At 32.9% G+C, this 27,888-nt stretch overlaps 1 protein-coding gene across 1 annotated transcript in view; it reads right to left on the bottom strand.

Annotated features, from left to right (window-relative positions):
• Nucleotides 1-2,276: 2,276 nt before the first annotated feature.
• Nucleotides 2,277-27,888, bottom strand: part of LOC129219323 (uncharacterized) — a 169,674-nt gene continuing 144,062 nt past the window's right edge. Inside the window, exons 3-8 of the mRNA XM_054853675.1 lie at nucleotides 24,116-24,208; nucleotides 20,395-20,769; nucleotides 18,520-18,794; nucleotides 15,914-16,121; nucleotides 13,229-13,367; nucleotides 2,277-7,708 (exon numbers count right to left, since the gene is read on the bottom strand). Of these exons, the coding sequence (XP_054709650.1) occupies nucleotides 7,636-7,708; nucleotides 13,229-13,367; nucleotides 15,914-16,121; nucleotides 18,520-18,794; nucleotides 20,395-20,769; nucleotides 24,116-24,208 (1,163 nt within the window). The 3' untranslated portion in view covers nucleotides 2,277-7,635. The remainder of the gene's footprint in view (nucleotides 7,709-13,228; nucleotides 13,368-15,913; nucleotides 16,122-18,519; nucleotides 18,795-20,394; nucleotides 20,770-24,115; nucleotides 24,209-27,888) is intronic.

Here is a 27,888-nt window from a genome sequence, read left to right as displayed (position 1 = left end):
TCTTTAAAATTTTAGATTTTTTTTTCTCGACCCGACTAATAAATATAGCCAGCAGAGTTTCTCAAAAATCTGCAACGTACGTCGCTTCAACGCGATGTTTCTGCTACAGGGGAGAAAATATCACGCCTTCTAGTTAGTTTTTCTAGAATTTGATTCCCCCAACTCACTGACAAACAAAATGCTAAATTAAATGTAAATTCATTAATAGCAAAAAATGCATAAAATGCTTTTGATCATGTAGAAATTTAGAAAATAGGGAACGAGAAAATAGCATCCTGACAATTCATAATTCACACACTTGATAAAAAAAATTAAATTGAAGTACTTTTCAAGGAGTTTCAGACTTAGCATCCGATTCCAATTCTTAAGAAAAGCAATTAGTTTATTTTTAACTACTAAATATCAATTAAAAGCTAAATTTCTGTGCTGATCTAGTGCCGTTCAGCTAATAAAAAGGGCAATATATAGCTGCTAAATGAAATAGAATACGAACAATTGAGAAATGAGGAAGTTAAAATGAAGCAGAAAAAAAAAAGCTTTTGTTTAGCGCGTTAATTGTTAGCGTGTGTTAGCCCTTGCAATTTGTCACATTTTAAAGATGAAAAACTACGATTTTTTTTTTTGCTTGAAATTGCTGTTTTTCGTTAACCTAAGCCTCTTTGAGGCACGTGTTAATAATATCAAAATGACTTAAAACTTTGCAAATCATATTTTCTACTCTATTGGAACATTTGGGGAGGAGGGTGGGGGGGGGGGGTGCCACAAAAGATTAGATGAATTTTTTCCCCTCTATACCTTTTGACTACCCTAGACTCTAAACGGATTTGAAGATTAGAATCGTTTCCAGTTGCCTGCAGAGCAACGATACAGAAATGACAATATACGAGAGCAAATCAAAAAGTCTTTGCGTCTATTTTTTTTAGCCAAAATATAGCTGTGAATACAAAATAAACATATACATTCCCAGCAGTGACAGTTACTTAAACCGTACCAGCCGTTTCCTTTTTGCTCGGAAGAGCGACGCTGCTATCAGTCATTTAAGATGACGGTTGTTCTTCAGACGTCCACAGCTTATGAGCAGCGAAGTGTTGTCCGTTTTGTGTGGAGCCACAGATAAATCCCGCAGCAATTCACAGGGGCACCTACAGTCCAGACCTTGCCCTAGTGATTTTCATGTTTTTCCCTTCACTGAAGAAGTTTCTGGCAGGACAGAAATTCACATGTGACGAAGAAGTTAAGAACGCGGCCTGACAGTGGTTCCACAGGCAGCCGGTAGATTTCACCACAGGGGGATTTCTAATTTAGTGCCACGATGGGACAAATATCTGAACCGGTGTGGTGACTATGTGGAGAAGTAATGTAAGGTACGTAGTACACTACGTATATTTGTAAATACCTGTATGTACCTGTTTTTGGCAAATAAAAAATAGGCGCAAAGACTTTTGGATTTGTCCTAGTACATTCAGAACCATTTTAAGTACTGCAATAACTTTTATTCCAAATCGGTGAATATATGTTTTATGTAACACGCGCCTAATTAAAAAAACAAATCTATCTTTTCTCTTTTTTTTTTCGATAAAACAAAGAAGAAAAAGAATTGCTTAAGGTGAACTGAAAGTGAGAAGACTCGCTTCAAAATGTTGAACAAATGCAGAAACTTTCAACAAATCTATCGTTGAATCTAGTTTCTATCGTTGAAAAAAAGAAAAAAAAACGAATTCGTTACCAAAGAGAAAAACAAAAACAACCAGAAAATCAAAATCATTAAAAGTTTTTTTGTTTTCATTAGTTAGTACTAATACAGAATAGCATTTTTTGATTTAAAAGGTATGAACGTTTTCTGAATAAGCTGAAAAAATTATATTTTAGATAATGAAAGAAAACTATGTTCCACGAAAATCGTTCTGTTTTATGTAAGGGGGAGTTAGGAGGAATTGCACTCGGGAGGAATGAAAAAGCTGCATGTAGGACAAAATTGTGAAAAATTATTTTGAGCTCGTTCAGCAAATGTAGCAGCTTTAAACTCGTGCTTGATTCTAATCTGCTACATATACACAAGCTATAAATTATTTTCCACATTTTATTTCTGAATAAATGCTGCTGTTCTACCCCTTCCGCGGCTGTCCCATTCCTCCCAACTCTGCCCTATTATTTTTGATGTAAAGATTTCGACAAAACTATCAGTCAATTATTTGTTTTTCTCCAATATACCCTGAATAAAAGAAATTGAGCAAAAATACATTTTAATAATTTTATTAGTTTTTTTTTGTCATTTTTCATACACTTATTTTTTTACATAAATGGAAAATACATTCTTGGAACCAGATGACATTGGAAGGCATTATTTACAAATTCATATAAAAGTGAAATAGTTGCAATTTAAAAAATGCAATTTCGTTTCATTAGAACACTTTAAAAACTACTAAATAATAATTTAGTCTAAGCATGCATTATCAATGCGCTTTTTTCAAATAAACTAAAAAAGTTATTTGAAAATTATAGAAATTAATTGAACACTATTCTAAACAAAAAAAATTATTGCTAAAAAATAAATATATGATAAACTTGAAAATATCATTCTATTGATATTACTTATTTTCGTTGGGATTCTTCTCCCTATACTTTAATATTCCTCGCAAATGATTGTATATGCTACTGAAACCAAGTACAAACAAGACGATGATCATTATGAATTAAATCTAGTCCTCACTTCTACACATAAGTCAAGATTGTAAAACAATGGAGAGAAAAAATATCTAACTTCTTAACTACTTTGTTTTCGATTTTTTAACATTACAGTATTACTGCCATGCTAACAAAAATTAACTATCAAATTCGTTTAGTGATATTTAAGAAAAATTACTAAATTAAACTCGTCCCACCTATTAGAACATTTTAAATTTATGTAGTTGCTTAGACTAAATTGGCATTTTAATAACTCTAATAAAGGAGACAGAACAATATCTAACTTCATAATTTGTTTTCCATTTTTTTCAACACTGCAATATTACTGCCATGCTAACAGAAATTAACAATCCCATTCTTTTAGTGACATTCAATGAAAATTACTAAATTTAACTCTTCCCACCTATTAGAAAATTTCAAATTTATATAATTGTTTAGACTAAAGGGGCATTTCAATCACTCTAATAAAGGAGACCAAAAAAAAAAAAAAAATCTTACTTCTTTATTACTTTGTTTCCCATCTTTTACACTTCTGAATTACTGCCATGCTAACAGTAATTAACTATCTCATTCTTTTAGGTAACTTGTAAGGAAAGTTACTAAATTTAACTCATTGCACCTATTAGATAATTTTAAATTTATATAGTTGCTTAGACTAAACTGGCATTTTAATCGCTCTCCCCTACAAATTTTTGTTCCTAAGAATCTTTCCTGGACTTCCTTATTGCTCACAGAAACAGGTACGGACAAGATTCAGTGCATAATAATCACAGACAGTACTAAAAATGGAACTGCATGATTTCTAACTCTTAATATTCTTAGAAGGATTTTATGATGAAAAGAAAATGACAGCACTGTTAAATTTTATCCATACGGATCAACTATCTGATTCAGATAATATCAGCCCATTCGTTTTTGACACATTTAATGGCAAATTGGAAATGAATGGCACGGGGCCAAAAACTCGAGGCCTATCGACAATTTACACATTCACATGGTATGGATAAATAGTTCATAAAAAGTTTAATTTCAATACCGAAAAAAAATATTCCCAAGAGACTACTCGTCAATTATTATATTTTTAATAACAGGGCCGTCCAAACGGGGGGGGGGGGAGAGCGGGGCAATCGCCCCAGGAGCCTTGAAATGAGGGGACGCCGCAACACGCCCCTAATTTGGTCATCGACACACAAAATAGAAAATCATTGCAATGGTTCTCTATTTTTTACCAGTGCACGAAAATATTTCTCTCTCCAAAACGTTCGTTTCCTTTGCATCATTGAAGCAGATACAAATTTTGAGAATATAACTGTTTTGTCTCAAACAAAAGTTTTAGGGGGGCCCATTGAAAAAAAAATTGATGTGATAAGAAAGGCGGGGCCGTTCAAAATTTTGAAACTTTTAGTTTTAAAAACGCAATTTTAGTCTTTCTTTGCAGATGCTACGGGAAAAAAAGGTAAAGAGGTCTCAGAGGAAGTTTCTAGAATTGAAACCTTTTAAAAACGCGATCACAGGCCATGACTATTGACGTTGGGGTAAATGATGGAGCTCAGGGACTGTCCCCGGCAGATTTTTTAAAAAATAGATTGGAATCAATTCCTTCTCCCTCTGCAAGTTTTCGAAATTAAAGTTTCAAAAACGTAATTTACACAAACTTTATAGATTTTATGGGAAGGATTTCTTCCCTGAAATTTTTTTCAAAATTATGTTCCAAAAAACTTAAGTAGAATAGCCCTTGAATATAAAACATTACTTAAGTTTTTTGTAAGTGTCGCTTAAAACATTCGTTGCTTGTGCTATTAAAGAAAGACGGTATGGGAATCCTTGCCCAAATATTTTGTGAAGCTCAAGTACTAAAAACTGCGATTGTACGGCCATATTTTGTAATATTAGGGCCAATAATTTTTCGAAATTAAAGCTTCAAAAACGCAATTCCGAGCAATTTTCGATGTTGCTAAGTATTAGGGAACTTTCCCCCGGCAATTTCGCGAAATAAAATTGAGGTCTGGGAGCAACATTTCAAATGCTTCATAATGCTTCCGGGGTGTGTGGGGGGGGGGGGGGTTGTACATATGTATAATTATTACGTTAAACAAATATTAGAAACAAATTCATTGCTTGCGTTTTAATGTGTATTATCCGAGCCCTCTGATTATTTAGTTCATTAATATTTAGAAAACGCAAGTATGACGCGTTCACGCGTATGATGCACTGACAGGGGTCTGACCAGAGCAAATTTGGGTCCGTTAACAGACCCTTCACAAAAATCCGATCAACCGATTTTTTCAACAAAATTCTGGTAAACAAAAACGGATCTTTCACAAATTGTTTATTGAAAGAGCAAATCTCAAATTAAAATAATACAGCATATTTAAAGTTAAATTAGAGGAATCAACTTATACAAAATCAGCTAATTTTGCAAAAGGAAAAAAAAATCGACACTCTTGTGATGCTCCTGCAAGCCATAAATAATTACTACCGCCAAATAAATATAATGCTTGTTGTTGGTTTCTTTGAAAGAAATTAACAGCTGAAAGTCAGTTTAGTTTATAATTTTGCTTGTTTGTTTTATGCAGCGGTGTTGTTGTTAACTTCTTTGGAAAAGCGTCAACATTCTCTGAATAGGCGTAATAAGCACTTTTCTCCCCACTCATGATTTAATCATCAATAATATACAGCGAAATGAATTTAGAACTACAAAGGATATTATGGGTGGGGTGGATGTGATCGCTTCAGATAGGGTTACAAAATTTAAACTTATCGCCACTTAGTGTCTGGTGGTGCGATGTTAAACTGTTATTTTGGGAGAAAGTTATATGGGTTTGGTTTTTCGATACTAAAAAGGATAATTAACTTTAAAAAAGCTTTTATTTACCGTTATTTTTTTCTATAGATGTCTACATTTTGAAAAACGCAATCTTTTTACATCCGATATGAGAATCATATTTTATTCTTTTTTTCAAGCTAACTTCGCTTTATTAGGATGCAAATAAATGAAAAGTCTTTATTTTTGTAACAAAGCTTATTTCAAGTTTTTAAAGGGGAATTCCATTTTCTTTTATGAGTCAATAATTAAAATGCTGAATCGATGGTTTATTTTTTATTTTATTTTATTTATTTATTTATTTTTGCTTCAACTGTGTCCAGATATTAATGATATGTTTATCATAGGACTCTAAAATGCAATTCAAAAGTAATTTTATCAAAAATATTTAGTATTTCAAAAGCCGTTTTTATACTTTTGATTCCTTCACTTTGAGGATTGCAATCTCTTTGCATCCGCTGTGGAAATCTGATTTTTCGAATTTTCGATGTTTAATACGCTTAGTTAAGAGGTAAACAAATAAAATATTATTTTTTTTTTTTTGTGAAAATCACGGAGTTTATAAGGTTTGAACGAAACTCTGTGCTCTTAAACAGTGTCTTGGGTTAAAAAGTTAAATGCTGAACCCCTGCCTATTTTTTTTTCTTACAGTTATTTTAAATACTATACAAAAAACATTTCTAGTATAATTTAACATGATGTAGAATGGTAGATATATATTGATACCTGATGGGTGCCCATCTCCCAGGGAGCGATGCCTCCCTCCTCTCTTCAAATACTAGAAAAACACTCAAGAATGATATTCTCAACAGAAAAGAGAGAAAACACTCAACTTTAAGTGTCAATGATGCAGTTTCCACCATCTCAAGAGTCTAAACTTTCGTTTTTACGAGAAAGAATTTTTTTTTTAATTATTTGATTTTTTACAAAAATAATTGATTTTTCAAAATTATTTTATTTTTCACAAAAAAACGGACACTGTGAAAAATCCTGGACAGACCCCTGACTGATGTTATAACTAACTTTATTTTTCTGTGCGTGTAGAGGGGGGGGGGGCAGGAAACTTTCGCCCTGGGCGCCATCAGCTCTTCGGACGGCCCTGATTAATAATAATAACTGGACAAGTAAAAAATTCGTATGTTGTAGATAGAATTTGATTTAATTTTGTATGCGTAATCAAGACGAAACAGATTGCACACATTGTTAGATCTCATATATTGCACAAAAATCTTAGAGCAACGCAACAACTAGAATCATGTCAAAATTTCAGAGTGATTAAGCATATTAACATTTTATTTTGGTACAAAATTTCAACAAACTTAAGTTTGATGAGAATGAATATAAAAAAATAAGTAAACATGCAACACATTACTTTTTTTCTTTTTTTTTTACAATATTGTATTACGTTGATAGTGGAAGACTTACAAGAATCATATTTTGAAAGAGATTGAGCTGAATTTATTAAACTATTTATTCACAATTATTTTCGCAGATGTATTTATTGTCTGAAAGCTTCTTAATAGTAAAAAGATATAAGATATATGAATTTGTGGGAAAAAAATCAAGACATGTATTTTTCAACAAAAAGAAAAATTGACATTCAAATAACCATGTTCCCATATTAAAATAAACTGTAAGAGCATTAAAAACACTTATCAAATTCTCAAAATATCCTTTTCTGATCACAAAACATTCTCAGTCCAAAAGAAAAGACTCTTTAGCAATGCACATCACACAGATCCAGATTACAAAATATTCTTCTTATACTTTTGAAAAGACACTTAAAGCAGTCCTCCTTAAATTATGAAGCATTCTTGTGCCCATAACACTTATTCAAGTTCATCTTTTTCTGTACATCATTTTCAAGTTCGAAATATCCTTCTTATCAGTGCATATTGCACCTTCTTTCTTTAAAGTTTACTTCTTTCTTAACGTAAATTCTACGCCTTCTTTCCTAAATCTTTCATTGCAAGGTACACATTAAGTATGAATGAAGTTCATGAATGAAGATGACCACTTATATTAAATACACCACATTAATGAAAATTCATTTTGAAGGAATCTTTTATCACAAAGTTTTTCTTCCATGATTGCGCATAGCGCTTTGCTATTTCCCATTGAACCATTCAAGGAGGAGTGCTGTTAACATAATTCAAGGTAGTCACTCCATTATGAGGCTGGACTTTCAGTTTTTTCCACCTGAAAGAAACCAGATATATCAATCATAAAATTTGAATTCATATATATTTTTTTCGGATATGCATCTTAGAGCTATAACATATAAAGTAAAATTTCATACATCATAACATACATAAAATAAAATGTCACCATGCAGGATAATAACATTTCCACTTTGATGCAATATGCAGTTGCAGTATCGTATAACTCGATTTGCCGTATTTCTCACTTAATGGTCAGCTGCTCGCCTCAGGGGCACCCCGATGGGAAGTTAAGGGAGGTCATTGCAACCTTCCACAAAGTTACTTATTTAGCAAATTTTGTATGACGATTCGGGACACAATTGCAACATTGCAATTTTTAAATGCCGGAATGACCCCTTTTCATTGCACGTACTTACGTGTGTATATCCAGATTTTATCACTCGGAAAATTTTAGAGTTTAATTTGTCAAATTGAGAAATTCCGCCTAAAAATTTAAGTTCGGGGCGCCCCTGGCTCGTCTTGTTTACTTCCACTCTACTCAGGAAAACACTCCTGTGCGACTGTCAATACTATGCGTAATTAATGACCGAGCTTAATTGGGTAAAGAGCTCAGCTACAGTACTACTTGTTAATTCCATATGTACTAGACAAAATTCGGACTATTTAAGCATAAAGATACGCTATGTAGACTACAGGACTCCTGCACTTCCTCTGTCAAAAACCTAATGCATACATTAAGCATTATTGATCGTAGAATTTACGCGATAAAATGAATCTATTTTTTTCTTTTTTTTTTCCCCTTTATGAAAAATTTCCCATTCTCTTAAGTCTTTTTTTTGATTACCCTTTAGTGCTTCGGCTACATGACTGATGATTAACGAATGATTCTACAAGACAAGTTAAAAGAGAGAGACAGAGAGAAATCTGTATTTGAAGCCACTGTTATATATATATATATATATATATATATATATATATATATATATATATATATATATATATATATATATATATATATATAAGGGTGGTCCTTATTTATATGGGAAATTTTTTTTCTCGGAATTCAGCAAGTGACGCCCCCTAGTTTTGTGACACTATAATAAAAAGTAACGTGTGCAAAATTTGAACTCGATCGGTCAATAATAACACGTGCCCCTAGGGCGTTGATTTTTAACACTTTTGATCATTTTTCCACAAATCTTCGAGTTTTTACTTCAGACCCAGTTCGTCATTTCTCCCAGGTTAGCAAAATATTTTTACAGTGAGGTAGCATTAAAATTGATTTTTTTAGTTACTTTATATCATCTAAGCATTTTACATTGATTAAGAGTGAAATAATGCTTTAGAAACTTTAATCGTACGCTTTTCTCAATGTATATCGATCGTATGTATTTTTTTTTCGATAGTCTTGGACATTATGTAAAAAAAAATTGCTTTTGTGACTCATGTTTGGTGAATTGGTTGTGAAGTTCTTCGATTAATATTGTGCTCCTCTTTCAGTTGTATCATTCACAACTTTCAGCATTTTAATGATATCTCTTCCCTTTAAATAGCTTCCTTCATTTTTGCCATAAATCAGGATCAAGTAGGAAAACATCTTTTGGTATTTGTAACTTATCAAGCACTTTTATAGATTTGTAATTGATTCTATAAAGAGGACAATCTTTACTAAGAAAGTATTTCAAATCATCTACTCTTATCTGAAACTTGTTAAACAGTCATCAGACACGTCTTCCTTATCACAAGCATTTTTTGGACTAATCTTTTACTCTCTTCAAAGTCGATTCCTTCATCCAATACAGACAAAGCTACTAGTTATCCTCTAAATACCACAAGTAATTTATGAATTTTCCAATCGCTGCTTCTACTGCATGTTTTTTATCATTTTGTACGCTGCTAGTATTTTTGGCAAATTATTTTATTTAAAGGAGCCTCGATTGGGTTGCTGCGAAAAACTTTATCTTCATACAGCATTTAACTGTAAAATAGCATTTAAAGGTTTTCTCCTCATGTAAGGTCAATTAAATTGTTTCCTAAATATATGAATATTCGAGTAATAAAATCCTTCTGTCACCCATCTGGCTCAGGAATAAGCTCCAGGGTGCTGAAAGCATATCCCTCTGCGAGGGTTTTCACCCGGAAATATTATTACAAGTTAAGAGAATTCTCTTAAAGGGAAAGTTCTTTCTCAGTATCCACTTCTTACAAACAATAATATATCATCAACTTCATCTTTAAGAATTTAAGTGGTCTGTGTACTTGATTGAAATGTTATAAGTTCTGAATGGTGAAGATCTCTCCACAAAATGCTTAATAATGGAATATCGGATCTAGAACTGAGAAAGGCAAGAACTTTTTTAGAGACACACTCTGCAGTACGATTTCAAGTGCATGATGATGGCAATCTAAATGTAATATATCGCCATTCAGATTTTGGTCTAAAAAAAATGCATGCACCATTTATGCGGCCGGTATTGCAAGCCATTGTATCAAACACTACAGCTTGAACAGTTAGCAATAAAGAGCAATCATCTAAGATATCATATACAACTGAAGAAATATCTCAAGAATTCTGAGTAGCTATTCAACATTAGGACCTGAAGCTGCCATGGTAAGCCTATCGGCATTCTTTTTGTAAACATCTTGATGTAGCTTTGTATCCCAGTGAATAACTACAAAATCTGAATTTAAATAAATGAAATTTGATTTTTTCTCTCGAAGATTTTCTCTTGCTTTCTTAAGGGATGTATGATTGATCACAAGGTCATTTGGAATTAAATTTACTGCATCTACATTGACTGTTAACAAGTGAACTTTCAACTTTACCCCCAATATAGCATTTGTCTGATCAGTGATGAAAGGCGAGAAGATATGAATAATTGTCAAGCTTTTTTGCGTTGTGGTTGACCAGATGTAGAAAAAAGGTTCAGTAGGTTAGGATAGATACTATATATAAGGATTGTGTACTGAAATGGAAGAAAATTAATTTAAAGTATAGAATTTTACGTTATTCTGATCTGAATTTTTTTTAAATTTATATATTAGATATGCAAAATATAGTACATTTTTATGTTAGAGTAATCGAGGATTTTTTAAAATTTATATTTTGAAAATTAAAAATTGCGTAAACATTTAAGTATATTTATAACTGAAGAACAGAAAATTAAAACTATAATTGTCATTTTTTTTATTTATAGCATTGAAACCGAGTGACCCTATTTGCCACACCTATTACATACACAGGAAATTTTGTAAATCAACAGCCCCAAAGCCTGGAGGAGGCAATTTGTTGTTGTCAAAGATCATTCATTAACGGCCTAGGCCATTCATTAATGAAGTTTAGAATCCCTTGTGTCCATCTTGGTGGAAAGAAATGTTCCCTCGCCGCTTAGTTTGGAACGAGTTCAGAGAAGTATTATATCTGACCCAAGGCCATTGGTGTACATGTACCCTCTGTTACATGTAAAATTTTATAGAATGAAAGTGAGATAATGATCAGTCTTAAAGAAGCAGCATATATTGAGGTTCAAAATTACTGTAAATATGAAACGTAAGAATATTTTTACATAAAAATGAGAAAATCTGCAATTTTTTCTTCAAAACTCAAAAAAGAAGGCCCTAGGGGCACGTGTTAATATTCATGGATTGACTTCAAATTTTGCAAGGATCATTCATTTGTATAATGGAACAAATTGAGGGGGCGTCGCATAAAATATCAACAACTTCAAAAATAAGGACCACCCTATATATATATATATATATATATATATATATATATATATATATATATATATATATATATATATATATATATATATATATATATATATATATATATATATATAGCTCTACTTTCCCATAGAAGTTCAAAAAAAAAGAAAGAAAGAAAAATTTAAAAAAAAGTAGCGTGAAAAATTGTTTAATGTGTAGCATTTTTGCATGCTTTTTCGCATGTGAAAAGATCGCATGCGAAAAGAAGAAAATAAAATAATAAAATGTATTGAATAATCAAATATGCAGGGTGATCCGGTTTAACCTGCAGGACCTTTATTTTCGCAACTATTAATCGTAGATGCATATTTCCAGGTGCAAAAACGTTCAAAATCAGATGCAGAGTTAAGATATTGAAAGTTAGAAGCAAAAGTATAAATAAGTCAAAAAGTACGAAATTTTGAATTTTTATACGGGCCCTAGGTACTCTAACTTATATTTAGGGAAATAATCTCCATCGAAGAATAATTCCAATACAAAAAGTTTGACATTAATACCACCAGTATTCACCGAGATATAAAAGCAGCGGTTTATGACTTACACCATTTTACACTCGCCGTTAATAACAACTTTTTGGGGGGAAATATAGCGGTTAACAACGGTTTAAAATTATATGTGTACATAGAGTGTGGTTTTTCTAATTCTTCGAGGTTTTGTAGTGTGTTCTTGAGTATCATGGAATAACATTTGCATTTATTTTTGAACAGAAAGAAAAATATTAATACTTTGTTTTTTTACACTTCCACAACCTGTCATTCATCTGAAAGGGCGATAAGTTCCAATCTCCTCTTATGTATGGTCCTTTAAAATTTCGAACTCGAATATCTCCTTGAGTTTTGATCTCACAAATGTCACGTTTTTTGTGTTAGTAATGTTTTTCAATGGATATTATTTCCTTAAATACAAGTTAAGGGACTTAGGAACCGTATAAAAGTTAAATTTTGTATTTTTCTCATTTTCATTTTTTTTTTCAAATTTTCATAACTTAACTCTGCATCTGATTTTGAACATTTTCGCAGTTCGAAGTATGCATGTAGGACTAACGCTTGTGAAAATAGAGGCCTACCTTATCTACCTTAAGTAATCATCGCCGAATTTATTTATTTTTTTATTTTTTGAAAGTGAAAGATCGCGGATAATCAAAAGTTTATTGAAAATAATTGAGGCAATTTCTACTTGAATATACATATATGCCGAATAATTTATATGAGGAAAGGGTGGCTGAAGAAAAATTGTATCTGCGTTTCCACGCGAAATCTCTAATCTGAAAATATATCTTTTTAATCTTACAAGTCGTTCATTAACAAAAACTAAAATCTGTGACATATCTATGTGATCATCTTAAGGGATACTTCATGTTTTCAAAATTTATGTTAATTTTCTTTTCTCCTTTTTTTTAGTGATCCGTTGTTATAAAATGCACAAAATTTCTTGGTTCGTCAGAACGTGTAGAGAACATTTAGATCGCGAAAATCTAGACCAATGCCAAGAACAAAATTGGCTTCTTCAATTGACACTACTCATATGAAGGTGAAAAAGAAAATGATTGGCATTTGGCGATTCATTGACAATGATACCTAGAGTAGAAAAAAATATCGTTATCGTAATAAGCCTACTAAGGTCAAGGATGACAGGGGGGGTTGAATATATGTACATAAAATATATATGTAACGAAATTAGCCTGAGAAATATATAGTTACAGATCAAAAATGAAGTTAAAGTCTTCTAATTTTAGACCTTACGGAGTTAAAATGCAATTTGAGAGAATGCATCAAGGTATACTTACGAAGTGAAAACAAGATAGATCAGCAGGGATATAGTTAATGCAGCAGCGATAGCACAGATGGCAATTACGGCAATGGCCCAGTTTTCCACACCTTTAGCACTAGTCGATTTTTCTGATGTTTCAGCTGTGCTTGATGCCACTGTAAGGAAAGAGAAAAACGGAAAGATATTAAATTCGCATTAAACGTTTTTCTTGGCGACAAATACGGCACCACAAGGTTACTTCGTTTGATGCAACTCAAAATGGATTTTCAGATAATGCGCTGGAATATGTGTCCATGTAAAACGATTTCGGATTCAGAACCATGTATTTATTTCTTTATTACGACAAAGTTGACTCCAGCTACTTAGAAGTTTTGACCTTTTACGTCTTAACAGTTTGATCTTAACAGTATAATCTCTAACATTCCTTTTAAACGTTTGGAAAAAAATAATGAAATCTGAAAATAACACTTAAAAAAAATAATTATTTACCATTACTTGTTTCATGCAAGAACTAAAATATCACATATGAGGCAGTGGGATGTAAGTGGCAAAATTAAAAATTTGGAGATAACCAGTACAAATAGTAAGGGTACTTCTCTGTCTTGGGGCAAGAGATAGTACTAGTAGCCCTGGTAATTACTGCTGTATAGCATGATTTAGAAAAAAATTCAATGAAAGCCTACCTAAGATGTTATCTTTAAACGCGTTCTACTCAAAACTAGAAAATGTCCACTTACATCCCTTTGCTTTTCACTGCCTCATATGAAGTATAGTTCTGATTTACAAGCTCTGCACACAGTTATTGAAATGATTTACTTACTCCTTCCGTAAAAAAAATGCTGGAAGCAGGAATGCATTAAAATTCAACCATTAACTCTCATTACCTATATCTAGATTAACATGGTACACTACTCACTACTGTTCTTTTTTCCACCACAGCACTTTTTTTTACATGTTAATTATACTTAATAATAATACTTTCTCTCATTTCACTTAGATTTTCTAGAATAAGGAGTAAAGATGAAGGAGTTAGACATATTGAAGCAACACAAGTTTCTATCTGGACACTCTGCATAGTAAACATCGTATTTGCTTGCAACTATAATTCTAAAAGGTTTGATGAAGGTTGCTGCTTATGGCCTAGGTATTTTTTTTGTGAGTGTGTTTATTAAAGGATATTGCTTAATTCTTTGCTAAAAAGACGAATGGGCGTATCTCACTTTTAAGCATTTTGCAGAAAACAGATTTAAAGATTTCCAGTTTACTGTATCGCTTAAGAACCGCCACTAGTGTGGGGGACTAACTTTTTTACTATTTATTGTGGAGATACACCCATTGGTCATATTATAATCGACTTTGAACATTTCTGTTTTGGTCATAACTCATTTTTCGATTTTTTTTTTTTTTTTTTTTTTTTGAGATACGCTCATTGGTATTTTTAGCGACGAATTGACCGATTAGTAATTTACCTAATAAAAAAAACACTATTTGGTTTCATACTCTTAACTACCAAGCTGTTCTTTCCATTAATCAATCATAGCTCGAAATGTTCGAACTTATTAAGCTTGCTCAAAACTTTTGAAAATGAAACTGAAGAAGTGGTTTCGAATACCAGTGTTAAAGGATACGTTGAACAAATCAAAAGTATAAAGTATATTTAGAAAAATATTTATAGAATAGTAAAGAGAAAATGACAACAATAAAACAAAATTAGCTTGAATTTTGAGATCTTGAATTCAAGTTATGTATTTCACAGTCACGAATTGCGATAGGACACTACTCGTTGTGCTTCTTCGAATGGTTTTTATCTCAACCATAATTTTAATTCAAGACTTCAAAATTTGACTGAATGCCAGGGGATGTTGGATGCTATGTGCTGGATGCTGTGTGCAGGATACTGTTTTCGCGTAAAAAGGATTGTGTAAAGTCTAGACTTTCGTTTACGATTATTTCTATTTCAAGGCACATGGGCGCTTGCCTTATAAGCATAGATAAATAAAATCAACGGACCGACATCATTCAGCGGGCAAGTGAAAACAATAAACAATTCGCGATTGCTCAATAATAATAATAATAGAATCAAGTTTTGTAAAATGTTTCCCAATGCGAAAAGCTAGTTTCTTTTCCGACTAGTTAGAAAAGAGAGTGTGTGTATAGAACATGTGAGGCACATTATGCTTTTGAGAAAATATAGCTCATAGAAGGAAAAAAATATAATTCTGTACTAACTCAAGAATATTCATCGATTATATTATTTTACTGTAAATAAATTGCAAACATTGCCTACGAACATAAAATGTAATGCATTGTTGAATGAAATTATACGTACTTTTTCGAATCCTTTTGCACAATAACTATAGTTGGAAATATATTTAGTAGCTTATTAGAATGAAACCACTGGATCAATGTGATACATTGTAACTAAATTGCTTTAGTCGATAAATTACAACACATTACTATCCTTCTTTTATTATTATGAAAATTTGCTAAATTTGTATATAGTTTTATTATTAAAATTATTTTTACTAATAAACTTTCTAATTTATGTTATTTTAGCCTCTATTTCACGAATTTATTTTTATTTATTAATTCATATATTATTTCAAATGCTACAATATTCATATCCCAATATGTAAAGAGCAAAGTTTTGCGCAAAAACACACTTTAATACACACTACTTCCTGCATTAAATTAGCAATACCTTGGCACATTGTGCGTCCTCGGCAGTTTCCAACCGTTGGTGACGGATTACAGTACATGGTTCCAGCGATACGGCATCTGCCAACACGGATTTTTTGATTAGCGCTTTCTAATGCACCTAAACGGAGTGATACAGACATTGAAGATGAGGATGATTCCGATCCGGAGGACAAGATCTTATTCTCGCTTCTCTTGTTAATCAAATGAGCCTAAAAGACAAAAACAGTATGCTTAAAAATACAAAACCGATGTGAATGTTTAGTGTATACGTAGTGCAAAATTAGTTCGTTAGCATGTCTACCACGCCTCTGACAAAGGTAAAAATCAATGACTTACTGACTAAAGCAAAATTTATACATTAGAGAATATCATCACCTCAGAGCAACATTAAGATATCTTAGTGTTATTTCTGGGATTAGTTGTTATACTGTTGCTCTGAGGCGACAATGTGTAATTTTTTAAAAAAAATCTTAAAGCCCCCTCCATGACCGTCATTTTCTAAAACCAATTATATAGAACTGAAGGAATTACAAGCTATCGCTACTAATTTCAATCTAGTACATTCCACAAATTTGCTTTAAATTAAGTTTAGACAGTTAGTGTAGTCGAGGATGGACAGCGTTACCCACTTTTTCATTTGAATAATAGTTCTAGGCACTGTATTTGAACCTAAGCTCGCCCCCCCCCCCCCTTTTTTTTTTGATCTTTAATATTTTTTATATTTCTATATGTGTCTTCCAACCTTTTTCTTCAATGGATTACACTATACTGGTATGATAATACGTTTTGCTATGACTTAAAAAAGTGGTTTCCAACCCTGGGGGTGATAGCCCCCAAAGGGGAGATTTAGCACTTCAAGGGGGCGATAAGTTCGTGAGGGGCGATAGGGGCGATTAGTATTTAAAATACAGGATAAAAGAAGGGGCAATTGATTCTCTGCCCCCCTCCCAATCCTAAATGACGAGTTTGAGGGGAGGAATATGGCTTTTACGGTTTTCACAACCGCCACCCTCTTGAATAGACTGTAAATCCGCCCCTGGTTTCGCGGTTTAAAGGAATCTCTTTTTCAATTCAGAAAGTGTGAGCTCTTAGATGCAAAGTTATTCGCATTTATTACGCTGTTTTTTTCCCACTGTTACAGAAATTTGACTGCTAAATATGGTTTTGGATGGGGTCATTATTGAAATTTGAGCACACAAATAGGAAGGAGGGTTATAAATACAGTAACGTACGAAGTTTAAATTCCTTTTCAATACACTTTATGATCATGGTTTGACAATAGGATGAAATTTATTTCAATTTAAGTGATTTGCCAATATGTTGACTACTCATGCATCAGGTTTTGTTTTGTAAACCTTTTTCTTTTTTTTTTTTTTTTTTTTGCAAAACTTCTTACAGTCAGCATTTGTTTTATGAAATAAGTATTGCAAAAGTTTCACAATTAATTAGTCTCTAATTGCGTAATGTTAATTTAAAACAAACTTAGATCTCGTTATTTGCTCTTTCTTTTAAAAAAGAAAGAAAGGGAAGCAAAGCCTAACAAAATCTTGTAACATGAATGCTCCCAAAATTTAAAAATTAAGGCTTTTGGTGGAAGTACTGAATTTTGTTTTATTTCTGTTATTTATTGTGATGACAGAGCTATATACTGCACTGATATAGGGCAAATTATTTTATTATATTTGAAAAAATATTTCATTCTGATGAGATAAATAAAAAAAAATTAAACAATACTCTGTGCACGCTAAAGATAGACTGAAAGTAAACAAACAGGTTGCCAGAAATTTTGCGACTATCGGCCGCTTTTGGGGGATTTTCTGAGGATTAAATAAAAAGTTTACCAATAGTATTCGCATTCGCCATTTGCTAGGCGTCAGTTTGTTCTTACCCCAGCCAAACACATGATTGAGGTCACCAAAAGGCAATTTTTTTTTTGTCTACATCTAGTTTGTCTTTCCCGTGAACGCAGTATAGATGGATTTTTTTTTTCTTCACCTCAACCCCACCTTAGGTTTTACCCCCCCCCCAGGCTACACGGTAAAAGGTTAACCTTCTGGAAATCTGTTTGCTCAATTTCGTTCCATCTTTATTGTGAACAGAGTATAGTTTTCTTTTTATATGATATTTATTTCCATTTAGCTCATCACGATGAAAGAGCTTAAAACGCTTCTGAATTTGTTTTCAAAAAGCAAGAATTAAAACTTCATAACTGTAGAAGGAGGAATATTTGTTAATTAACGTACTAATTGAAAGCTCATTTTTCGTTCTCCTACAACTCATTAAAACTGTAACCTTCTTCTTCTTTTTTTTTTTTTTTTGAGGCCAGGGGGGGGGAGGGGCGATAATATTCATCTGTGGTTACGTCTTGTCATAGGACGACCATGCCACCCGAAGGAGGTCATATTACTATTTATCTCGCTGTATTACGTTACATAGTTATTTCCTGAATCTTTTTCACAATCAAACGCTAAAATACTTAACTAACATCCTTCCCCTAACGGTTTTAATAAGTCATTTTTGTGCAGATGTTTTCATCATTCCTATAAAATAATTCGTAAAAAAAAAAAAAAAGGAAAAGAGAACACTTGATGAATTCAGAAAGTAAACCTTCATGGTGGTGAATTCATGGCTGTCATCAATGAGTGCTGCAGATATGTCTTCCAATTCAGTAGCGTTAGCCAAAACAGGAGCAATTTCAGTGGTAATTTCTGTATCGTTTTGAATTTTGTTTGGTGTTGTCATTGCATTATCAACTTCCGTTGCTGTGTGAGATACGTTGAAAGTTGAACTCTCAGTTGTGCCTGAAGTTGGTTTACTGTCAGATTCAGATTCGTCAGAGTGGGAGCCGGTTTCAGTTGTGATAATAATCTCAGTCTGAGTAGCTGAAATAATAAAGAGGAAGTTTTTTTTTAAAAGTAAAATAAAGAAATTATATGAAACTTAAACGTTCATAATGGAAAAAAATATTAATTTGTATCCAAGCTGTTCTAATAAAATTGTCTGAATCAAGGTAGCTAGAAAAAAGCGATTTTTTTTTTAAAATTTAAATGCCAAAATATTCAGCAAACAAGAGTAAGTTAGTATAAACATAAACTAATATTATGCTATTGTCATATTTATTTTTATTAGTTCACGTCTTTAAATTGTATCTACAAATGATGACATACACACTTACTACAACAAACAAGCACAACGGTCAAGGAAATGCAGCCATTCACTTTACTATTTAACTCAACAGATGGCGACACTAAAACAGCCGTATTCAATGAATTTTTCGTATCTCCTAAGGAAGGGTTCGTCCATATGAGATACACGTTTTAAAGGACAGGTGGTTCGTGAAATTGTGACATTTTGTGACAACAGGGAGGAGGGGACAACACAAAAAGTGTATCATCACACATTTTGGTTGCAATGAAATCTCGTTTTTTATAGCAATATGGAAATGTAATGTGTGACATGTGACCAGGGGGATGAAGTGTGACACTTCGTGGCAAAGGGAGGAGGGTGTCAAGTATATTGAAGAAAATGTGACACCATTTATAGACAGCCTCTAATAATCATTTGATGTCAAATCATTTGAGTTCTTATTTTCACTTCAAATCATTTCAAAAGAGGATTTTAATTCCGAAAGAGGAAAATCCTTAGTAATGTTAAAGGTCCATTCTTAATATCTGTACTTCAGAGCCAGAAAGGCAATAAGTCACATTACGGTAACTTTCTAGGAGAGATGAAAAAAAAAAATCCAGTGGAAAATCTTTTTTCTGGCGCATGCATAAAGGACGGGACACACGCTCTTTTAAAAAATGAAAAAAAGATTTTTTTTTTTTTTAAGAATTATGTTCACAATGCTCGAAGCAGAATAAACTTGTACATACAATGCACTAATAAACGGAAAACCACTATTTTTGAACTTCCGTCAGTCGGTCCGTTCGGGACCGTGGTAGACCAGGTGTGCAAAAATTCCGGTTTGAACAACCTTAAAAAACGAAAACTGTTACGTTACTGAAATGTCCTTCAATTTTTTAAGACTAAGAATCGGCAATTGTATGAGTATAAGTGCTTAGTACTTCGATTTCTCAACTTCTCTCTCTCTCCAAAAAAAAAAAAAAACATTATATTTTAAACAGAAGTATACATGGAAAATATTATCTGTAACATATAAACTGCACTTAAAATTGGAGAGGGGGGGGACGTAATAATGAAAAATAATAAAGAAATGCAAATTAATGAGGGCCACAAATTATTTTTAATTTACTCAACATAATTTCACTGCTTCAGGAGTATATTGAATTCAAACACCACATTCAAAACAAAACTGCGGAAGATTTCATTTATGGTTTTGAAATTTTTAAAACCTTATGGCATGTTTTCATTACAATTATTGATTTATATTAATGATGGAACTAAGAGCGTCCAAGACAATTTCGTTGACTAGTATTTCTTACACAAAATAGTCCCGTGAGAATGCAGTTTAAAACTTACCACTGTCGGAGCTCACGGATGATGTAGTAGATTCAACAGATGGCGACCCATCCTTCGAAACAGAACTTTCGGATACCTTCTCTCCATTGGCAATGGTAATGTGAATAGTTGTCTTGGTATTTGGAGAAGAATCATCTTTCTCGTCTGATTCACTGACAGATTCACTGACAGACTCACTGACAGATGGGACAGTGGTTTCCAGCTGTTTCATCTTAAAAAGGAATGGTCTCTGCTTTGGGGACACGCGTCCCACCAACTCTGGTGGATATTCCATAGCCTCTGATTCATTATCTTCTTCATAGTCAGAGAAATCACTCGAGTCTGATTCCGATGTGGATTTACTGATTGTAATAGTAGCCTCTGGAATTATTTCATCTGAACAAAACAATAAAGAATATTTGTTACAAACTATCTCTTCCATCGTGCTACGTTGAAAATCTTCAACGGATTGAATAAAAATACGATCATTTAGGTACACCTTTTTGAAAATATTGAAAGCAGTGGATTGATGATTTGAATCAGTTGTTACAGTAGCAATAATAAGCAATATTTTGACACAATTTCACAAATCGCGGCTTATCTTAATCGAACGTTTTGAGTTTAGTGCAGATTAAATATAATATGCTGCTAGGGAGGATCATTAGCTATATTGAGTAGCTAGCTAGCAAAATGGAAATAATTAAACGAGCTATCAGTCATAAAAAAAAATCAGTTACTCTGCCCCCTCCCCCTCCCCCGTTCATTTTAGCGGACCAAACCGCAAAAGTGGCAAAGCTTTTGGTTTTTAGATTCAATTTTCCATACCTCAAAGCCCCAGAATTAAAGCATGTTTCTTCAAACTTTTCCGTGGAAAAGCACCTGGAGACCATACTCTGTGCTTTTTTAAAGTAAACCTCTAGATCCCTGTTATAGTGGTACTCAAAATTCTGAAGTTCTATACATGCATACATTTCTAGAATTCTAAAAAATGTGAATTTCATTTTTTTTTTTTTTTGTATCCACTTCACACTATTAATGAATCATATTGACATAAATGCATGTACATGAACATACAAAGTTTCCTATAAACGTTGCTTCTTCCAACTCTAAACATTACAACTTATATTTGAGCAATTTTCATTCGCTTTTAAACAAAAAGCAAGTAGTTAAAACAGAAGGTATTAATTGAATGCTTGAATTAATTGTTACAGTCCAAATACACCAGATATGTATTTAAAAGCCGGTTTATTTTATAACTTGGGAGCTAGCTCATTGCTAAATAAGATTGGATAAAGTAACTTTCCTTCAACAACAGCAGTCAAAGAACACTAAATTAACACAGAGTAAAATCTGTTATTAACAAGTTATACATACAGTAAAACCTCGATTAACTGAAGTAATCGGGACAGGCCACCTTCAGTATATCGAAAATTTTAGAAAAAAAAAAGAATGCTTAAAAATATATGTTATGACAATTCAGACATACTTTTGTGTAACAATGTGACACTAATTAAAAACAATAAATGTCATACTAACCGGAAAGCGTTATGTTAATTTGATAAGACATAATAAAGTAATCTTAATTCCTTATTAGGTGCGGTTAACTTCATGCTTTGATCTTTAAAATTAATCACAAATTAGCAATACAAAATTACTAAATGAAACTGCACTTTACTTTTAGAATCGATCGCCTTTGAATTGGATTGTATTTTAAATACTAGTTTACAGCTTTTAAAGAATTTTATAGGGGAAGGTTGCCGGCAATGGACCGGTTCCATGACTAGACCGCGAAGATATTTTCCGAACCAGAGTTTTGTGCAGACGCGTAATCAGTTTTAGTACCTTCCTTTGTCTGAAAACAGTCCACTGTAGAGTCGTCAAGTAGCTAAAATTACTTCATCATATTGTTAATCGGTCAGATAAGATTTCTACCATTATTTTACTAATTATTGAGATTTTCATTTAGTTATAACATGCTTTGAATATCACTGATCAATTAAACGTGAACATTGACTTAAGAGTGCCTTTTCAAGTACAATTCCCCATACTTCATGTTTCGTAATGATTCGTCACAGAAAAGTAACACCTATAAGAATATTCAAAATGACGCATTCGCTATCGATAGACCGCTAGATGTTTTCACGAATGGACCACCTGACAAAGTGGTTCATTCATGGGAAATCGCAAATATTGTTGTAACTCCAGCTCAATTACCTTCGCAAATTGCTCAATTGTTTTAAAATAAATATGATAATAACGAAAAGTTTCTCAGTAATTCTTGAAAACTCTTTCACTTGATTATAATTTCAACTCAAATTTTTTTATAAAATTGATTAAAAATTTAAAACATAGTAATACAGTTTTAAATGCTTTTGCTGCTCCAGAAAAATGCAAAAATTATTGAAATATGGCCAGTGGACAAGTGAGAGCATGTAATGTGCTACAGTAGCTTACTGGTGGCATGGACGTTAACGAAATCTGCCGACAATATAGAGTCCTGAAAGCAACTTTAAACTGTCGCATGGAAGATAAAAACCGGTTTGTTCTTACCTAAGTCACTTATTAGAAATTTAGAAGATAATCTCCCCGAAATAGGAACATAATTCGTAAATCATATCGTGAAACTGGAGAAGACGTTTTTAGAATTACTTCCGAAACAATTTGGGGAATTGGTCTTTCAAGAGGCTGAGAAAAATAACATGTGCTACAGATTTAATTAAGACAAAAAGTATGTTAGTACTATATTCTCTGGTAGTTTGAGACTTAAGCTTCTGATTTCAGTAATAAAATGGCCAATAAGTTCTTTGACATGTTAGAGAGCTAGTACAATCTTGAGTCGAACCAAAATATTCAAAATGGATTTAACTCCAAACAGTTCAAAAGAGCTTGAAAAAATACTAGCTAAGAACAGTGTTGCACAGGCGGGGAAAATATCAAGTGGTGAACGAGGTGTGATGACAACAGCTGTGTGTTGTGTGAGTGCTGGGTTTTTTTATGTTCCTCTTATCCGAAAATAAAACATTTTAGGAAATAAATCTCTTTTTCTATAACTTATTATTATTTGTAGTATTAATTGATCGCCCGTTATAAATATTTGCAACTTACGCATTGATCTTTTAACTTGAGAATGTAGTCCATTGATGGAAACTCGATGGTCCATCCATAGCAACCGGTTGCCATGAGTGGACCACATGTAAAGAACTTATTTCTAATTTTCATTCTTTATTGTGTACCTTTATCGTGAAAGTGAATATTATTATTAAAAGAGAAATGTACTGAAAAATTGTTCATATAATTAAAGTGAAATTTGAGTTGGATTTCCTTTCTTAAAAAAATCGAAAACTGTTATATGGTTCATTGACGGCAACCTTCCCCTAGTGGGCTGAAGGAAAAAAGACGAAAACAGAAATAAAGAACTGCAATGATTATTAGCAGAGTCTGATAGTAGGAATGGCTGCTTCTGATGCTCTTGAAGTGATAGTGTTGACTAATAATAATAGTAATTATAATAATAAAAAAAAAAAACAACGTTGGTTAAGCGAGGTTCCGGTTAAAAGAGCTTCGGGTAATCGGTATTCTACTAAATTTTGCCTACTCCCCTATGAGCAAAGGCGCACTCTCCCCCCTCCCGAAAAAGGGGGAAATACCCCATGAAACACCGCCTAATACGAATTTCAATGCCGCAGTCTGACCCATGACCCCTTCCCCCCTGATATTATCAAGTAAAAATCAAGCTTCTTACCGAAAGTCTCAGTGCAATCTATTTCTCCTTCTCCATAGCAGACAACATCTACGTCACAGAAGAAATCGTCATCCGTGAAGGAGCACTGGGGAGCTAAAAGTGATTTAAATACAAAATGTGTAACAATGCATTTTATTTCATACAATCTCATTCACTCTTGTTACGGATCTATAAATGTATTCCAACTAAATAGCAAGCCTCTTATTTACTACGGATTTATAACTATTATTATTACTGCGTATTTGCTTAGCAGAGACGAATAAGGAAGATTTGTTTAGACTAACAATTGTGATAAATGTCTTGTACGTTTAATCCGTAGAAAAGAGAAATATATTTTTTCAACTAACTTTGTTGTCAAGAAATTACTTCCTTTTATTTGGCTAAAAGGAAGTAATTGATAAGTCACAGAGTGAATTATTATTTCATATAAAATATTGATACAAGTACACATGGAAGTCTTTTTTCTTTCTTTCTTTCATGTAGTTGAAAGAGTTGTTGCAATACGATATACATTTTCGGAAAATAGTTTTCAAAACGTGATTGTGAAATTATTGTTCAGTTAATTTGTTTTAATAGTTTCATAATCAACTTAGTAAATTTTATTTCAACATTTGAAACTTGAATTCGTTACATATATTGCAAATATAGTGGTTTCAAGGTTTCAAAACGCTTTTTTCTCCGCCGAGTAGAAACTGTATAGAAAACATGGGCTTAAAAATTGTTTTATATATTTTGCACCTGAAAACGTTTGCTTCGAACTTATTAATCTTCTAACAAATCAGTCATTTATTTGGCGGTTTTAAATAAATCTATTTTTATGCATTTTTGAGACTTTTTTAAAATTATTATTATTATTAATAGCTAATTGTAATTTCTCCTCGGAAAAATAATCTATTAAAAAAAAAAAAAACATATTTGAACTTCAATTTTATCTGTAAGTTATTTTAATAGAAAATTATTTTTAGCTATGATGTATTGTTATATTTTTTACTTCATACTTAGGTCTTTAGAAAATATATAACGTTGTTGTTTGACATTCTTGTTCAAATGTCTTTTGATGCAGTAAATTAATTGCTATCAAAAATAGTCGTCGAACTAAATAAAACAAAACAATCGACGCATGTACATACATTTAGTTTTCTTTATATTGAACAAGCATACGAACCAATGGGTTCGTAAGTTTTAGAAGCTGGTCTAAGAGAAGAGATCAGAACGGAAGGAGTGTAACAAGTGATTGATGTTAATACAAACATATCGATAGAGGAAATGCTTATTTTAAAGAGAAAGACTCCTAAGAGCCGCCCCCCCCCCAATAAAGGGGAAAAATACCCCATAAAAGAAACCCTGTTAGAAATGAAAATAACAGATTTTCTTTTCCTTTATTGAAAATTATTTGTTATTTTCAGCTCATATCCAAAGTATTGGCTTTTTACCTTATCAAATACCGGTTTCTCGAAAATGTGAAGTAAAACGAAATACAGATATTCTACACTCTATAAAAAAATCGACGCACCAAGAAGGAGTGGTCTGATTGAGACGAAAATTAGTAGATAGGAAGACAATGCACAGAAAAGTAAATGATTAAATTCTCAGAACAATTGAACAATTTATGTCAGAGTTACAGAAACAAGTTGAACAAGGTGTTGACCCGCATCTAACCTGGATACAATCTGAAGTACGGCGTGGCAAAGACCGATAAATCCAAATTCGCTCCAATTGTCGGACGAGGTTATCGACATTCCTTGCCAGATACAATCGCCATCCCATCATATCCCAGACATGCTCGAAGGGAGAGAGATCTGGCGATTTGGCAGACTTCAGAAGAGTTTGACAACCTTGCAAACAGTTCATAGCAACACGTGCCGTATGTTATCAGGCATTGTCCTGCTGAAAACCAGCCGAGGGCAAAAAGAACGGCAACAAAACAGGTCTTAGACGTCGTGGACGTACCGCTGTGCAGTAAGTGTACCTCTAATTTCTATCAAAGGGGTGCAGCTATCAAAGGAAATGGCACCCCAGACGATAATGCCTTGTTGAGGGCCAGTGTGGCGTGCAAAAGTGAAACCAGGCTACCCCTCTGCCCTGGGTGTCTCCAAACACATCTTCGATGATCGTCATGACACAGCTGGAACCGGGATTCGTCGCTAAAGACTATACGTCTCCAGTCAGCATCATTCCAACCTGATGGAGCCATGCACCACTGTAAACTGGCTCGGCAGTGTTTACGCGTCAGTGGTAGGTGGCGTAACGGTCAGTGCAAGCGTAGATTTCGCTGTCCCAACCGTCTGTAAATGGTCATGATGGACACTGGTGTTTGGGTTGAATTTCTGATGGTTCATAGAGATGAAGAAAGCACAGTGACAGTTGATCGGACAATCACTCTGTCATCACGATCTGTTGTGACCCTAGATCGACAGCTACCATCTTGTCGCTGAACCCTGCCATTTTCCAACCATCCTTGCCAGCATCTTCGAATCGCCGCATTGCTTCAATTCAAATGACAAGCGATTCTCCGATTTGACCAACCGGCCTCTTTCAATCCAATGATACGACCTCTTTCAAACTTTGACAGTTGCTCGTAATGAGCACGAACCATGCGGTGAGGCATTTTTAAATTGTTGAAAGGTAATCTGAATCGCAATCAAACCGAAAGTTTTAACAACTGTTGAAGAACTGCTCTTTATATACATCTGCTGGATGCACAGTTTCAAATTATTCATTCATTGGACACCAAATTTTAATAATTTGCATATCTCGTCAAAACACTCATGCATACAAAATTTCAAAGAAATCGGATGATTGCTTCTTGATGCGTCATTTTTTTGTTATAGAGTCTATACACCGGCGTACCGGTGCTGCAATTAATAGATATTTGTGAGCCAAAACCTCTTTTAATTCATTGTACTCGTTTTTACACATAATTCGTTAGTAAAATAAAATTAACTTTCTATATATTTTTAGAAGGTTTTGTTAAACAGCAGTGTTACATTCATCTTGGAAATATCATGAAAAATATCTCATTTTACTGTTACTCATTTTACTTCTTTTAAAGGTTCGTCTCCTGTTGGAAATGGCAATTTCATTTTCATTTCTAACATTTCATTTCTAACAGATTTTCTTTTCCTTTATTAAAAAATATTTCTTATTTTCAGCTCCTATCCAAAATATTCGATTTTTGACAAATGCCGATATTCTTTATACTGGTGTACCGGCACTGCAATTATTAAATATTTGTCAGCCAAAGCATCTTTTAATTGATTGTAATCCAGTTTTGACACATAATTAGTTAGTAAAAAAAAACAATTAACTCGCTATGTATATTTTTAGAAGATTTTGTTAAACAGCAGTGATCCATTTATCTTGGAAATAGTATGCAACTATGAAAAATATCTCATATTACTTTTAATGCTCCAAAGGAATTCTTATCAGATAAATCTCTTGCGGGAGTATTCAAATATTCATAGTTAGCATAGTTAGCAAACTTCTATGCTTCGGTTTACATACACAATGGCTGGAAAATGAACCATTAGTTACGCGTGGTTTGAGAAGTGAAAAAAAAAAAAAAAAAGAAAAAAAAAAAACAATGTTAGTAGTTCTGAAGCTTTTACATTGAGAAATGACTTCGGGGTTTAAAATAGTCGTCATAATATTGGTATCAGTATCTCAATGTCAAAAATTAATATTAGATGTGCATGATTCTAATATTATGATCGACCTCCCATTTTATATTGGAAGTAAAGACTCCACGGTATGGAGTATCTATATGTATCAGA

Source organism: Uloborus diversus, chromosome 3, assembly GCF_026930045.1.
Source record: "Uloborus diversus isolate 005 chromosome 3, Udiv.v.3.1, whole genome shotgun sequence".
NCBI lineage: Eukaryota > Metazoa > Arthropoda > Arachnida > Araneae > Uloboridae > Uloborus > Uloborus diversus.
The sequence above is the reverse complement of the archived record's forward strand: the minus strand, read 5'-3'. Positions and strand labels throughout refer to the sequence as shown.